The sequence below is a fragment of the Bufo bufo genome, chromosome 2, assembly GCF_905171765.1.
Source record: "Bufo bufo chromosome 2, aBufBuf1.1, whole genome shotgun sequence".
Classification (NCBI taxonomy): domain Eukaryota; kingdom Metazoa; phylum Chordata; class Amphibia; order Anura; family Bufonidae; genus Bufo; species Bufo bufo.
In genome coordinates this window covers 506,900,910-506,914,370 of record NC_053390.1, presented here as the reverse complement: position 1 = coordinate 506,914,370, position 13,461 = coordinate 506,900,910, and the positions used below count along the sequence as shown (strand labels likewise).

Here is a 13,461-nt window from a genome sequence, read left to right as displayed (position 1 = left end):
TACCATAGAACAACTTCCAGCGGTTTTTATATGAAGTTTTATTAGTGGACTTTATTCAATTTGTCGCTATTTTTGTAGTATTATTATACTGTATTTTATATTACATTTTATTTGTCTTAGACACTGTATATTATATAATATTGGTGTACATTAAATATTGACCTTTGATATATTTTATTGTCCAGAGCTCCCAGATACTTGAGTGCCCCTGAAATACGATTTTCTATTTTTGTATTCTGGATCTGGGTGATTCTAGAGGAGTGCACCTAGTCCATAGGGGTCCCTCAGGTGAGCCGCTAATTTGCCTATTAGACCTACATTCCAACCTCCATTGAAATCTTGCTGTGCACCATTATAGCCTTTGAAATCCATTGCATAAGGTAAATGGACCACCTGTAGCTGGACATCTGGCTCGTAGCCCAGTGTCGTGCAAACACCTTCTGATGGTTTGTGTACACACTGTTTACTGCACTAGGCTTGGGAAGTGACGTCCAATTTCACTTGCAGTACAGAATAGATCGCTACGTGCCATTCTTCTAATCAGACTTCGTGCAGAGGTTTGCCAGTTCATCATCGCCTTCCTCCAGAATCCCTAACCGCCCACAGCGTCTGATCCCTCTCCTCCCCCTCCCTGAGGGGCCGAGCGAAGTCTCGCGCAGACGCAGTACCCACTGAGGGCTGCGCCAGGGCGATTTGCAGGAGACTGAGGGCAGGAGCTTCATCGTCGTCACTGGGCATGCGCCGAGCCCAGTGACGTCCGATGCTCGCGCGAGACTTCGCTCGGCCGTCAGGGAGGAGAGGGATCAGACGCTGTGGGCGGTTAGGGATTCTGGAGGAAGGCGTTTTGGGCACTGTAAGAGGGGCGTTACTGGGCACACAAAGGGGAACATAACGCCCCTCTGGGCACCTTCAGGGTTTTATAAAAGTCGTTTTTCTGGTAAACTGCTGGACGGATTACAATAAAAAACAGCACAGCCGATTCAAGGTAAGCTGTGGAGCATGACTAGTTTAAAATCAGAATTTGGGTTATACGAGGTGACAGAATCCCTTTAATACAGAATGCTTAGTAAAATGTTGCTTGAGGGGTTAAAAAAGAAAAATTAACTCACCTCATCCACTTGATCGCGCAGCCGGCATAGTCTTCTTTCTTCTTCTTTGAGGACCTGCCAAAGGACCTTTGATGACGTAATCGCACTCATCACGTGGTGACGTCAGCGCAGGTCCTGCTGAATGAAGATAGAAGATTCAGCAGGACCTACGCTGACGTCACCGCGCTCACGATTACGTCAAAGGTCCTTTGGCAGGTCCTGAAAGAAGAAGCAAGAAGACGATGCCAGCTGCGTGATCAATTGGATAAGGTGAGTTAATTTTTATTTATTTTTTTAACCCCTCAAGCCACATTTTAGTAAGCATTCTGTATTAAGAATGCTATTATTTTCCTTTATAACCATGTTATAAGGGAAAATAATAAAATCTACAGAACACCTAACCCAAACTTCAGTGAAGAAGTCCGGGTTCGGGTCTGGGTACCACATTCAGTTTTTTTTTTTATCACGTGCGTGCAAAACGCATTGCACCCGCGCGATAAAAACTGAACAACGCAATCGCAGTCATAAATGACTGAAATTGTGTGCGCACTCGCGCGGGTTTCCAGCAATGCACCCGGGACACATCCGGAAAAAATCTGGGACGCCCGTCTGAAAGAAGCCTAACTTTATGTGATACCAGGGGAAAGGTAAGGTTTTTATTTCTGTGGTTCTGTTCCATTATAGGAGCAGAACAGTGAAAATAATGGAAGGGCCGGTTCTGTCAAATGAATGAAAAAGAATGCCACCTGATGGAAACCAGGTCCCATTATAGTCAGTGCGCTCCATCAGAAAACCCAGTATTTTACCAGATAATGAAGGACATTTTACACTGTATTCTGCAGCATAATACAGTACCAGTAAAGTAAATGAGATCTGCCACATCTCATGACACATTGCATATTTTCTCAGTCCAGAAATTGACCTGCCATGTGGATTGCAGATTTTTAGTGCAGGTTTCAACTTTCATCATTTGTAGTGCAAAGGTGAGATCAGGAGCAAATTCACAAGTAACAAATGTGAAAAATCGGTTTGAAAACCTGCATTTGTATACGGATAGCGTAACATGGACTCCTGTGCATGTAATCAATCCCCCTATCAATCAGAGAGCATACTTGTTATCAATAAAGTTTCCATTTTACATTCTCCCTACAGATAATATGCTGACCACTTCTCTAGTGATAATAATTATCACAAGAGATTCATATATTACTGTCAGAAAATATATTTTTGTTCACTAACTGTCGCTATAAACAATGGTTTTCAACTCAATTTATAAAAGAAACCAGTATGACAGAGCAGGGCAAACTGGGCTCCGGCATAGGGCTGAACAGTTCAGAGGCAGTCCTGAAATAGGTGTTGGGATGTATTTTCCTGGTTTGTGGTTATTTGCTTGTCTATAAGGGTATTTACACACATGCATTTGTACTGGCTTTTGGGGGCTGTAAAAACATCATAATACCTCAGACACATTTTGTAGTCACTTCCATTTTTGTGGCGGTTTTGCACACAGTGGGGAAGATTTAATAAAACTAGTTGCACATAGCAACCAATCAGATTCCATCTTTCATTTTCCAAAGAAGCCCTTAAAAAATGAAAGGTGGAACCTGATTGGTTGCTATGGGCAACTAAGCCAGTTTAGCCAGCTAGCGTCTAGTGTGGTTTTCTTCATGGAGAAGGTGATGTGAAAACTCCAGCATGCTGTCAGCAGGGCCCAATATGGCTGAGCCACCCCCAGGACCACCCCTCCTTCCTGCCATGCTCCCACGTGGAGGACAATGATGGCTGCCTTTGCACCACATCATGTACAGCTCCTGTCAGCTTGTAAACCGGTAATAAACAACCTGCCCGGATGTAGCTCAAAGACAAACGTCCACATGACTTAGTTGACAGCCGGGTTGGTAAACATGCCCGTAACGCCACAACCACCCATTATGAAACCACTGTACACGTGCCCTCACACGACAAGCTCCATCCATTCTTTTAATTATAACAGTCTATAAATGAAGACGTTTCTTTCAGTCACGTGGCCACTCACCTCTTACCTAGTGTTCTGCTGACAAACCCGAGGGGGTGGAGCTTAAGCACCATTTACACCTCAGCACTCGACAATTTAGCGCGTACGTGTCGACGTTGCGTTCCAACTGTCACCACCTAGAACTTTGCGTTCCAAATGGGACCGTGCAATGGGCGGTGTCGGAGCGAGAGCCGGTTCCGGATTCCTGACGTCACGCTCTGTCAGCCCGCCTCTCTTTCGCATAAGGTCCCGGATGCGGCTCTCTTGTTCGATCTTTCCAGAAGCTGCTGGTGAAGGAGAAAGGACGGCGGATTCGTGTGCCACTGCCAGTTAGGTGAGTGCGGCTGTTGCGCGGGAGGCTGCTTCTTGGTAATCTCGTCATTAGCCCGCCGTACGGCTCGTTTTGTGTCGCGGACATTTTCCCCAGTCGCCACCGTTTTTTACGGGTGATTCTCTGGTGGTCGCCAGATCTCTATCCTGTAGTGTACTGGTATTCTATACGGGGGTCTTATCCCTCCGTTTACGCTACTGGCCGTGACCAAATCCCGCCGCATTTTCCCGCACGCCTTTCCGGGGCCGCTGTAGCTCTACTTGCCGGGTGGGGGAGGGGTCCGATCCTTTCTCCGTCTCCTATACCTTAGTGTATGTCCTAGCCGATCCCTATGGAACCAGCTCGTATTTAGTTCCCAATGACGTATATAATGTGTGTGGGAAGGGAGGGGGGTATGTCTGACTGGAGGCTGAGACCACCACTGGTCCCAACATGGTGGCTGAACATGTGCATTATAGTGACGGAGAGGCCTCCAGATCCTGCCTGATGTCTGTAAGGCTGGTGAATGATCGCTTCTCAGATATGACCGGCCACAAGTTAGTCCGTGAAACCAGGCAATGGAGAAAAGTCCTTGGGGGTCATTTAGCACACTGGTGTAAAGTAGAACTGGCCTAGTCGCCCATAGCGACCAATTGGATTCCACCTTTCAGTTTCCAAAGGAGCTGTGAAAAATGGAAGGTGGAATCTGGTTGCTATGGGCAACTAAACCACTTTACACCAGTGTGATAAATCTCCCTACTTGTGTCAGTCAGATGAGAATATTAAAGGGGTTATCCTATCTTGGACAATAGGGGCATATCGCTAGGATATGCCCCCATTGTCTGGTAGGTGTGGGTCCCACCTCTGGGACCCGCACCTACAAGGAGAACGGAGCGGAGAAACCTGGAGGGATCACTGCGCATGCGCAGCTGCCCTCCATTAATTTCTATGGAGCCGCCGAAAATAGCCGAGCACTGGCTCGGCTATTTCCGTCGGCCCCATAGAAATGAATGGGAGCGGTGGCCATGCATGCGGGGAGCTTCGTTCTCCTTGTAGGTGCGGGTCCCAGAGGTGGGACCCGCACCTATCAGACAATGGGGGTATATCCTAGCGATATGCCCCCATTGTTTAAGATGGGATAACCCCTTTAAAGGGTTTCTTGTGCCGTTCAGTATTCGGTGCAGTGAGGAAGCCAGCAGCCGCCGAGCGTCCTTCCCTGCCTGCGCCGTTCAGATTTACACTGCAGACATGGCCGGCGGGAGGAGAGCAGCGCTGCCCTAGCCCTGTCAATCAAGAGAAGGGGCGTGGCCAGAGGTGGACAAATGGAGCCACTATGAGCAGGTGAAATGCCACCCTGCTGCTAGGGGCTCATTTGCATATTATAAAAGTTTGTTTTTATCAATAAAGGCTTTAGGCAGTGAGGTGGCACTAATATAGTTATGTTCAGCTGACATTAGTACATCACTAATGTCAGCCAGGTTAATACCCATTTTTCTGCTGACAGACTCCCTTTAAACGTGGCTGACTTTTTCAGTAACAATAATGCTGTGTCATTGGTCAGCTAAAATGGTCGTTGATTGTTAAAGGGGTAATGCAGTTTGTTTTAACTGATGATCTATCCTCTGGATAGATCATCAGCTTCTGATTGGCGGGGGTCCGACACCCGGGACCCCTGCCGATCAGCTGTTTGAGAAGGCAGCGGCGCTCCAGCAGGGACGGGGCTTTCTCACTGTTTACCACAGGCCCAGTGACATCACAACTGGTATCACTGGGCGGGGCTAAGCTCCATTTAAGTGAACAGAGCTTAGCCCCGCCCAGGCCAGTTGATACAAGTCACTGGGCCTGCGGTAAACAGTGAGAAGGCTGCGGCGCTGCTGGAGCACTGCTGCCTTCTCAAACAAACTGCAAAACCCTTTTAAATTTCAACCTCCAAATGTTTTAGTTGAAATGGTTTCCCTCAGCTTTAGACTAATGTGTACGGCCAGGCAAGGTTGTTGTGTTTGGGTTTTTTTTTGTCTGAGGATGAACCGCCATAACTGCCTCTGAGCATGGAAATCATTGGGACTGGTCAGGAGAATGCTGTACTGACTGCTGATGTCAGCCATCTTTAGCTTGGTCCACGGAAGGATGACTTGATGTACATTCACATGAACGTAAGCCGGCTGTATGAATCCCATATTGCGGAGCGGACTCATTGACTTGATTGGGGCTGCAAAAGATGGAGCATGTCCTAGCTTGAGGCACGGACCATAAAGCCAATGGAAGCGCTTCCGATCCGTGCCTCCGTTCTGCACAGCGCCGTATCTTGAGGATTGCTGACCCATTCAAGTGAGTGGGTCCACATCTGTGATATGGCAGCCTATATGGTGTGAATGTACCCTTAGGCTGCAGTGGAGCCACAGTCTGGATGGGATTTGCAGATATAATCCAGCCATCTAATATCTGATCAGTGGAGTTCCAACACCCCATCACTCAGCTGTTTTTGGCACTTGAATAGGCGCTACAGCCGCTTTACGGTGGAGGGGGTGCTGGTTGTCAGATCTGCGCTGATCATGAGGATAGGACATCAATATCAGAATCTCTGGAAACACTAAAGCATTAAATGAATGTTTTCTTCCAAAAATGGCACCACACCTCCACAGGCTGTATGTGGGATTGCAGTTTAGCCCTATTCACTTGTTTGTGTACATAGATGCCAGTTGCCCTTGGCAACAGACAGCTGACTGACTCCTGTTGTCAAACATGTGACCTAGCAACACGTGATGTGAACCCACCCTTAATGCTCATGTGGCGCCTTCAGTACCGTGCAGCCATTAACAATACACACCCTCTGAACAGTGCCGTCTTCATTAGTTTAATGAGAGCCTTCTGTGGCCCTTCTGGCCCCACGGTAATTAAACTCAGTATGGCCGGGAACCATGCAGTGGTGGTATCCGGTCACCTGAGCTTCCACAATGCACTGCTATCTGGTACCACTTGTACCTTTTTCTTACAATGGTCATTTTCTCCATAGCAACCATCCCATGTCCTTTCAGAGGGTCTTCAGTGGTGTCTTCTGCAGTCTACCTGGAAGGGGGTTACAACCATGTAGTAACTAGATCGTTACGTTAGAGCAGGGGCTATTATGGGATGCCCCTGTCAGCGATACACCTTTTTTTTTTCTGTACAGTTAAGGCTACTTTCACACTGGCGTTTTAGCTTTCCGTTAGTGAGATCCGTTCAGGGCTCTCACAAGCGTCCACAACGGATCAGTTTTCCCTAATGCATTCTGAATGGAAAAGGATCCGCTCAGAATGCATCAGTTTGCCTCCGTTCAGTCTCCATTCCGCACTGGAGGCGGACACCAAAACTCTGCTTGTAGTGTTTTGGTGTCAGTCTGCCGAAACTGGGTCAAACGGATCAATGGGGACGGATCCGTTTTCTATGACAGTCTGGCACGCACAATAGAAAACTGATCTGTTCCCCATTGACTTTTGGCTATGTTAAAGATACAAACGGATCCGTTCTGAACGGATGCATGCGGTTGTATTATCTGAATGGAAGCGTTTGTGGAGGTCCATGACGGATCTGCATCAAACACGAGAAGTAGCCTTATCGGACCATCCTTTTATGGCCTCTTGGGGAATGTATGATCTAAATACGTCCAGGTAACTGCATGACTGTAACGACCTGAAGAATTAAAGGGATTTTCCCATCTCAAGATTTGTGGTATATCACTAGGATAAGCCACAAATGTCAGGTAGGAGTGGGACCTGTTCCTATCACCAGAACGGGGCCTCCGGAGTGGAGGGAAGGGAGAGCAGACGTGCACTTGCCGCACCCTTTCCCAGAAGTCCCATAATAGTGAATGGAGAGCAGACTGCGAAAGCACTGCCACCTCTCCACTCGCCACTATGGCACTGCTGAAAATAGCGGTTCTGGAGACGGGCTGGTCCCACCTTTTAGGTAGCAATATGCCACAAATCGCGGCTGTACATTTCATCTTTTAACACATGACGTCTGCTCCGGAGCACCATAGTTATCGGGTGTCTGCTGATGTCCAGGGCTAATGTTTAACTATAATTATTCCCCAACCCAAAAAGTGGGACACAAGCAATGTCCCTAACAGTAGTGCTGGAGCTCCATATTGTACCCCAGTGTTAGTGGTGCACAACACAGGAAAAGTGCCCACAGTAAAATAGTGCCACCTTTTTGTATCTCACAATAATTGTGCCCCCATAGCAATAGTACTGGTGCCCCTGTTTTGTTCCCCCATAGTAACGGTGTCTGGTGGGCTGATACACACGACCATGGTTTTGCAGCTCCGCAAAACACTGATACCGGTCTTGTGCATTCTGTATTTTGCGCAAAGGGCCAGCCCTTAGTAGAACATCCCTATCCTTGTCTATAATGTAGACAATAATAGCACATGTTCTATTTTTTTTTGCGGGACACAGACACAAAACTAGACTTGCGAGAAGTAATAACTTCGGCTCATGTCTTGTATGAGTTCACTATAGTATCAGAACATTGGCTGTGAAATAAATGCTTCTTTTTCAGTAACGTTTGAAGATACCTGAAGCAAAAATGGTGGTTGAAACAGGGTACTATGACGTTCTGGGGGTAAAACCTAATGCCACCCAGGAAGAGCTCAAAAAGGCCTACAGAAAACTTGCATTGAAGTACCATCCCGACAAGAATCCCAATGAAGGGGAAAAGGTTGGTATCGTTATTGAGTGACATACCTGTTTTACAGTTATGAGACTTGTATAGTAATTGTACTGCGTTTTATAGTTCAAGCAGATTTCTCAAGCCTATGAAGTACTTTCTGATGCAAAGAAGCGAGATTTGTATGACAAAGGTGGTGAGCAGGCCATCAAAGAGGGAGGAATGGGAGGTGGTGGATTTGGATCACCAATGGACATCTTTGATATGTTCTTCGGTGGAGGTGGAAGAATGCAGAGGGAACGAAGAGGTAATGTGCTTATCCACACATCTGTCTTCTAGAAGATTTAGGATTTCTTGAGACTGTTTTAACCAAAGGTATCATTACTTGCAGGTAAAAACGTGGTCCACCAGCTCTCCGTATCACTGGAAGATCTGTATAACGGGGCTACACGAAAACTGGCTCTACAGAAGAACACAATTTGTGATAAATGTGAAGGTATGGTGTGAAGCACAGTAATTCAACTTAGTTGATGAGCTCCTGTGTCAGATGTACCCAGACATCAGCGGCATGTCTGCACTGCCCGGGTAGCAGCAGCAGATCCTCTGCATTTGCACTGATACTTGGAGCAACAGTGCAAGATTGACAGGACTAGACTATGCTTGGCCCTGTCAGTTGAGGGGGAGGGTGGGAGTCTCCTGAGCAGTGGGACCACCCTCTCACTGCTCCAAAAAGCTAACTGATGGAAACAACTTAAATTTTCAATTTATTCAATCATCTTAGTGTGCCGAGTAACCTGATTCCAAAGCTCCTGCCAGAAACAATGCATGCTTTGAATGGGTGTTAGCAGAATGTGTGTGCCTCAGCTTATAAGGGGAGTTGTTTTTAAGGGTACATGTCATTGTGAAAATCCAAAATAATCTGCAAACAGCATGTTACAGAGCGTGAGAAGCTGAGCCGATAGATAAATGAAATACAGGTTTTGCCCACAAAACTATATCAATCATTCTGGGCTTTGACACCAAGGAGGTGGTCTGATCAGTGACCACTAGCTCTGGGAGCACACTCATAGATGGAAGGCTGTCTGTCACTGTCAAATCCTGAACTAGCTTAAAGGGGTATTCCAGCTGTTACAAGTTATCCCCTATCCACCGGCTAGGGGATAACTATTAGGTCAGTGGGGGGGGGTCCTGCCACTGAGACCCCCACTCATCATGAAACCAGGAGCCCTGTGTAGCTCCCCTGAAAGGAAAGCACAAGGCACAGTTGTAATAAGATATAAATTGACATTTAATGGGGAATAAAAGTATTTACTAAAGTAGACCTGTCCGCAGAGGTGACTGCTCCTTTCTGAAGGCTCCTAAAGTGACTGCAGAGTGCCAGAGAAGTGCTCATATTGGGTTGTTTCCTGGGATGGTCAGTGGGCTATAGCTTTAGTTCTACATGGGATTATGTAGCATGTGCTTACTTTAATTTCAGGTCGTGGTGGTAGAAAAGGAGCTGTGGAATGCTGTGTGAATTGCAGAGGTTCTGGGATGCAAATTCGAATCCATCAAATAGGGCCAGGAATGGTCCAGCAGATCCAATCTGTATGTCCAGAATGTCAAGGTCAAGGGGAGAGAATCAATCCAAAAGACCGGTGTAAGAACTGCAATGGACGAAAGATTGTCAGAGAAAAGAAGATTCTGGAAGTTCATATTGACAAAGGTTTGTGGCTGCAGACTGGTTGTTATAATCCTTTCTGCTTTTGATTGTCATATAGAACTGAGAATTTTTTATCTAAGCTTTCGGGCTGGCATTTTAACACCATTTTTGTGGCATTAAAAAAAAAGTTCTCTTCTAATCAAAATGGTGTTAGTCTAAAAAGAATTAAAAGTTCATATGCTGGTTCATTTATTTTTAAATATATACACACTATTTTTCGCCCTGTAAGGTTTTAGACTGGGTAAAGTAATGAAAAATAAATATTTATTAGCCCTCAGATAAGACGTTAAGCTTAGAGCCCCAATCAGACCTCAGAGCAGTCAGTCTTTCATTATGGAAGCTCTCATTAGTAATCTCTTCACAAGATGCAAAACGTGCATCTTGTAGGGCAAAAAAATAAATGACAGTTTTCTTTGGCCTCTCGATAAGACTTCAAAGGTGTCAGAAGAAAAAAAATTTTTTTTATATTAAAACTGTTATCCAATTACTTTTACACTTTTCACACAGGAATGAAGGATGGCCAGAAAATCACATTCGCTGGAGAGGGTGACCAAGAGCCAGGCCTTGAGCCAGGAGATATCATTATTGTATTGGATCTGAAGGATCATGCTGTGTTTACTAGGTATGAAATGGCAATTTCTCGTCCAACACTTGTTTTTTAAAATTCTGAATAGGAAAAATGAATGTATTTCTTGAATGTACTGCAGGAGGGGAGAGGATCTTCTGATGCACATGGAAATTGAGCTTGTGGAGGCGCTGTGTGGCTTTCAAAAACCCATAGTGACGCTGGATACAAGGACTATAATTATTACTTCTCATCCTGGTTAGTAGATTGACTCAAACTGGTTCATGCCACGGCTAGACAGAAAGCACTAGAACTCATTGAAAAGTAACACATGATGTCTCTGCTAATTTTTTTTTTTTTTTTTAGGTCAGATTGTCAAACATGGAGATGTTAAATGTGTGTTAAATGAAGGTATGCCACTCTATCGCAGACCATATGAAAAAGGACGCCTTATTGTTGAGTTCCAGGTGAGTTATTTCTTCTGCTTTATTGATTTAGCCCTTTTTAAGTGGATGGGCATAGTGTATATAAGCTGCACCACTTAGGTGCTGTGCTTGGTGGTGCTGCCATAGTTCTCAGGTTTGTATTTCTTCTGAATGTACACCTTAATTTAATAGCATGGGCACACAAACCAACATCTATTGCTCTAAGGTATATGGAAAACGGTTCAGGTTTTCAGACTTTATTCTTCCATATTCCAAATATTAGCATTAGACTACTGTGTTCATAAGACCTCCCCACCAATCTGTGATGTTTCACAAGACTCCGTCCTTAGTTGTGGCGCATTATGTTTGTTTCACTTCCCTGTCACGGTACGTGATCGGGCTAGATGTGTGACAGCCCAAACCTGCCAATGGCATTGTATGTAAGAGTGCAACGCCATCGCTCTCCATGTAAATTAATGGGCTGCAGGTACAATGCCCATTACATCCACCTGTTAATTTACATGGTGTGGTTGGGAAGGGGTTAAGTAGCTTGCGCATTGTAATCTGAGCTTTTGGGGAAAATTGATCATGTCCTGCACGCCAGCTTCCAGAAGTTGCAAGTTGGGGGCTTTGAGGTCGCTTGCGCAGATATTTAGCCACTTTTTACATTGTTGCACCAATTGCTTTAGTTTTGAAAAGTGCGTATGGCTAGCCATATTAATTAGCTTCACCCATCCCTCTTTGCAGGTTAACTTTCCTTCCAGTGGCTTCATTTCAGCTGACAGACTTCCTTTGTTAGAAAAGCTGCTACCTTCAAGAAAAGTCACTGAAGAGAATGAAGATATGGAGCAAGTTGAGCTCATGGAATTTGATCCATCTCAGCAGAGGCGTTCACATTACAATGGAGAAGCATATCATGATGATGATGAGGACCACCCAAGAGGTGGAGTTCAGTGCCAGACCTCCTAGGTCAAAGCAGTGAAATTTTAGTTTTCTAGTATTGCTCACAACTTGGTGGACAAGATGAACATGCAGTGCGTTCTTTGGCTTGAGTTCTGGCATACAGTTCTGGGCTGAAGATGCTTAGAAAACATTGTTGAGCAATGGAGTTTAGGCTTCTTCGGTACTGAAATTGGATGAACATGTGTTTGTACACAGAGACTCTTATCCCAGTGCATATTCTATGTGTTTTAATATGATAAGAACTTGCCTTAAAAGGGGTTATTCCACAAATCATTCTGTGGGTGGGCAGCAGCGGCTCATCAAGCAACCGCATCTCCTAAAATGCATTAGTTAGCTCTTAACTTCTTCATCCCCAAGCCCCAGAGATATATATGGTATGTAATGCCCTCACAATTTCCCTCTCCACTGTCTAGTAAGCCAAGTTCATAGAAATATTTAAAAGTAGAAAAGTTGTTTGGACTTTATCTGCTTTGCTATGAGATCATACGCCAGTACTGAGGGGAGGGAAAGGAGCAGGGATGTTGCTGAGCATGGGTGCTCACCTCCAAATGCAGGAGAACATGGACTAGAAGAATAGACCACGGGGCACTGCCAGAGAGAAAAAATGTGCATGAAAATACAAACAATAGGGAGATTTATCAAAACTGGTGTGAAGGAAACATGCACATGGCAACCAATCAGATTCCACCTTTCATTTTTCAGAGCTCCTTTGAAAAACAAGGTGGAATCTGACTGGTTGCCAGTTTTCCTTTACTCTGGTTTTGATAAATCTCCCAATAAATTTTTTGCATGTATATTGCAATAATACTTCATTTGGTATGGCCCTATTCATTGTATAGTACATTTTGTGGGATAGCTCCTTTTAAGCTCTGTACCCAACAGTTTCACTAGTAGTATGTAAATGTCTTGTGGATTCAGGTAAAATAAATGGCATGTTAACTTCTAGACTATGACTATAATCCCAAGGATTTTTCAGTTTGTACTTGTGAATTCAACCTTTTTACATTGACTTAATTTATAGACCTATAAATATACTAATTTTTTTTTTTTTTAACTACTTGATAAAGCATAACTGGTTTTCTGTTGTGCAGGATTATTTACATGCTTCAGATTGTTGACACGGGCAAAAAGTGTCAAAATGACATCCTATTAATTAAATTCTAATTATGAAGTAAATGGAACAGCATCCGTATTCACTTATTATCTCTGTATTCAATGCCTTCAAAAAGGTGCATTTATCAAGGAGTTTTCCCCCTCACCCATGACTGCACACATGCAACTAGGACCTCCCATCCAGGACAGGAAACCTGAAGAGATAAAATGGTTCACACCCCCACCACACCTCAGTTACGGTTTCCTGTCTTCTGGATAGGAGGTACCTGAGGAGCTCTGGCTCCTATCGTTGCTTGGTTCTCACCTCAGGAGGTCCGGGTCTACTACACCGTAAAGGGACCTATCCCTGGTGGCGCCAGTCTCCTGGGGGAGCTGCTGCCTGAGCCTGCTCTCTCCCTCCTACCTCCTCCTAAGCCTCATTGGGGAGCCGCTGTGGCGGTGTTCAGGCGGCTCCCGGTCCATTGCAGCGGGGTGCCTGGCATCCTGCTTCCAAGATGGCAGTGCGTGCTTCCCTGGCGTTTGTGCAGAGACGGCCCCTTCCGGCTCAATGATGTCATTGCCGGGGTGCCAGGGCAGAAGAGGTGTGGGCATCCTCATGCTTTGGATTAGGTGTTTTAGGCCTAGGGTTAAAAGG

General features: G+C 45.3%; 2 protein-coding genes across 2 annotated transcripts in view; one reads left to right on the top strand and one right to left on the bottom strand.

The window, feature by feature from the left end:
- APTX (aprataxin) overlaps window positions 1-3,195 on the bottom strand; it is a 72,837-nt gene extending 69,642 nt beyond the window's left edge. Inside the window, exon 1 of the mRNA XM_040417842.1 lies at window positions 3,124-3,195. The gene's annotated coding sequence lies outside the window, so the exon portion shown is untranslated. The remainder of the gene's footprint in view (window positions 1-3,123) is intronic.
- Window positions 3,196-3,301: 106 nt separating this feature from the next.
- DNAJA1 (DnaJ heat shock protein family (Hsp40) member A1) lies at window positions 3,302-12,884 on the top strand. The gene is made up of 9 exons (XM_040417841.1): window positions 3,302-3,436; window positions 7,952-8,110; window positions 8,186-8,366; window positions 8,451-8,555; window positions 9,537-9,764; window positions 10,269-10,383; window positions 10,469-10,584; window positions 10,693-10,793; window positions 11,499-12,884. The coding sequence occupies exons 2-9, from the start codon at window positions 7,979-7,981 to the stop codon at window positions 11,718-11,720; spliced, it is 1,200 nt and encodes a 399-aa protein (XP_040273775.1). The 5' UTR covers window positions 3,302-3,436; window positions 7,952-7,978; the 3' UTR covers window positions 11,721-12,884.
- Window positions 12,885-13,461: the final 577 nt, after the last annotated feature.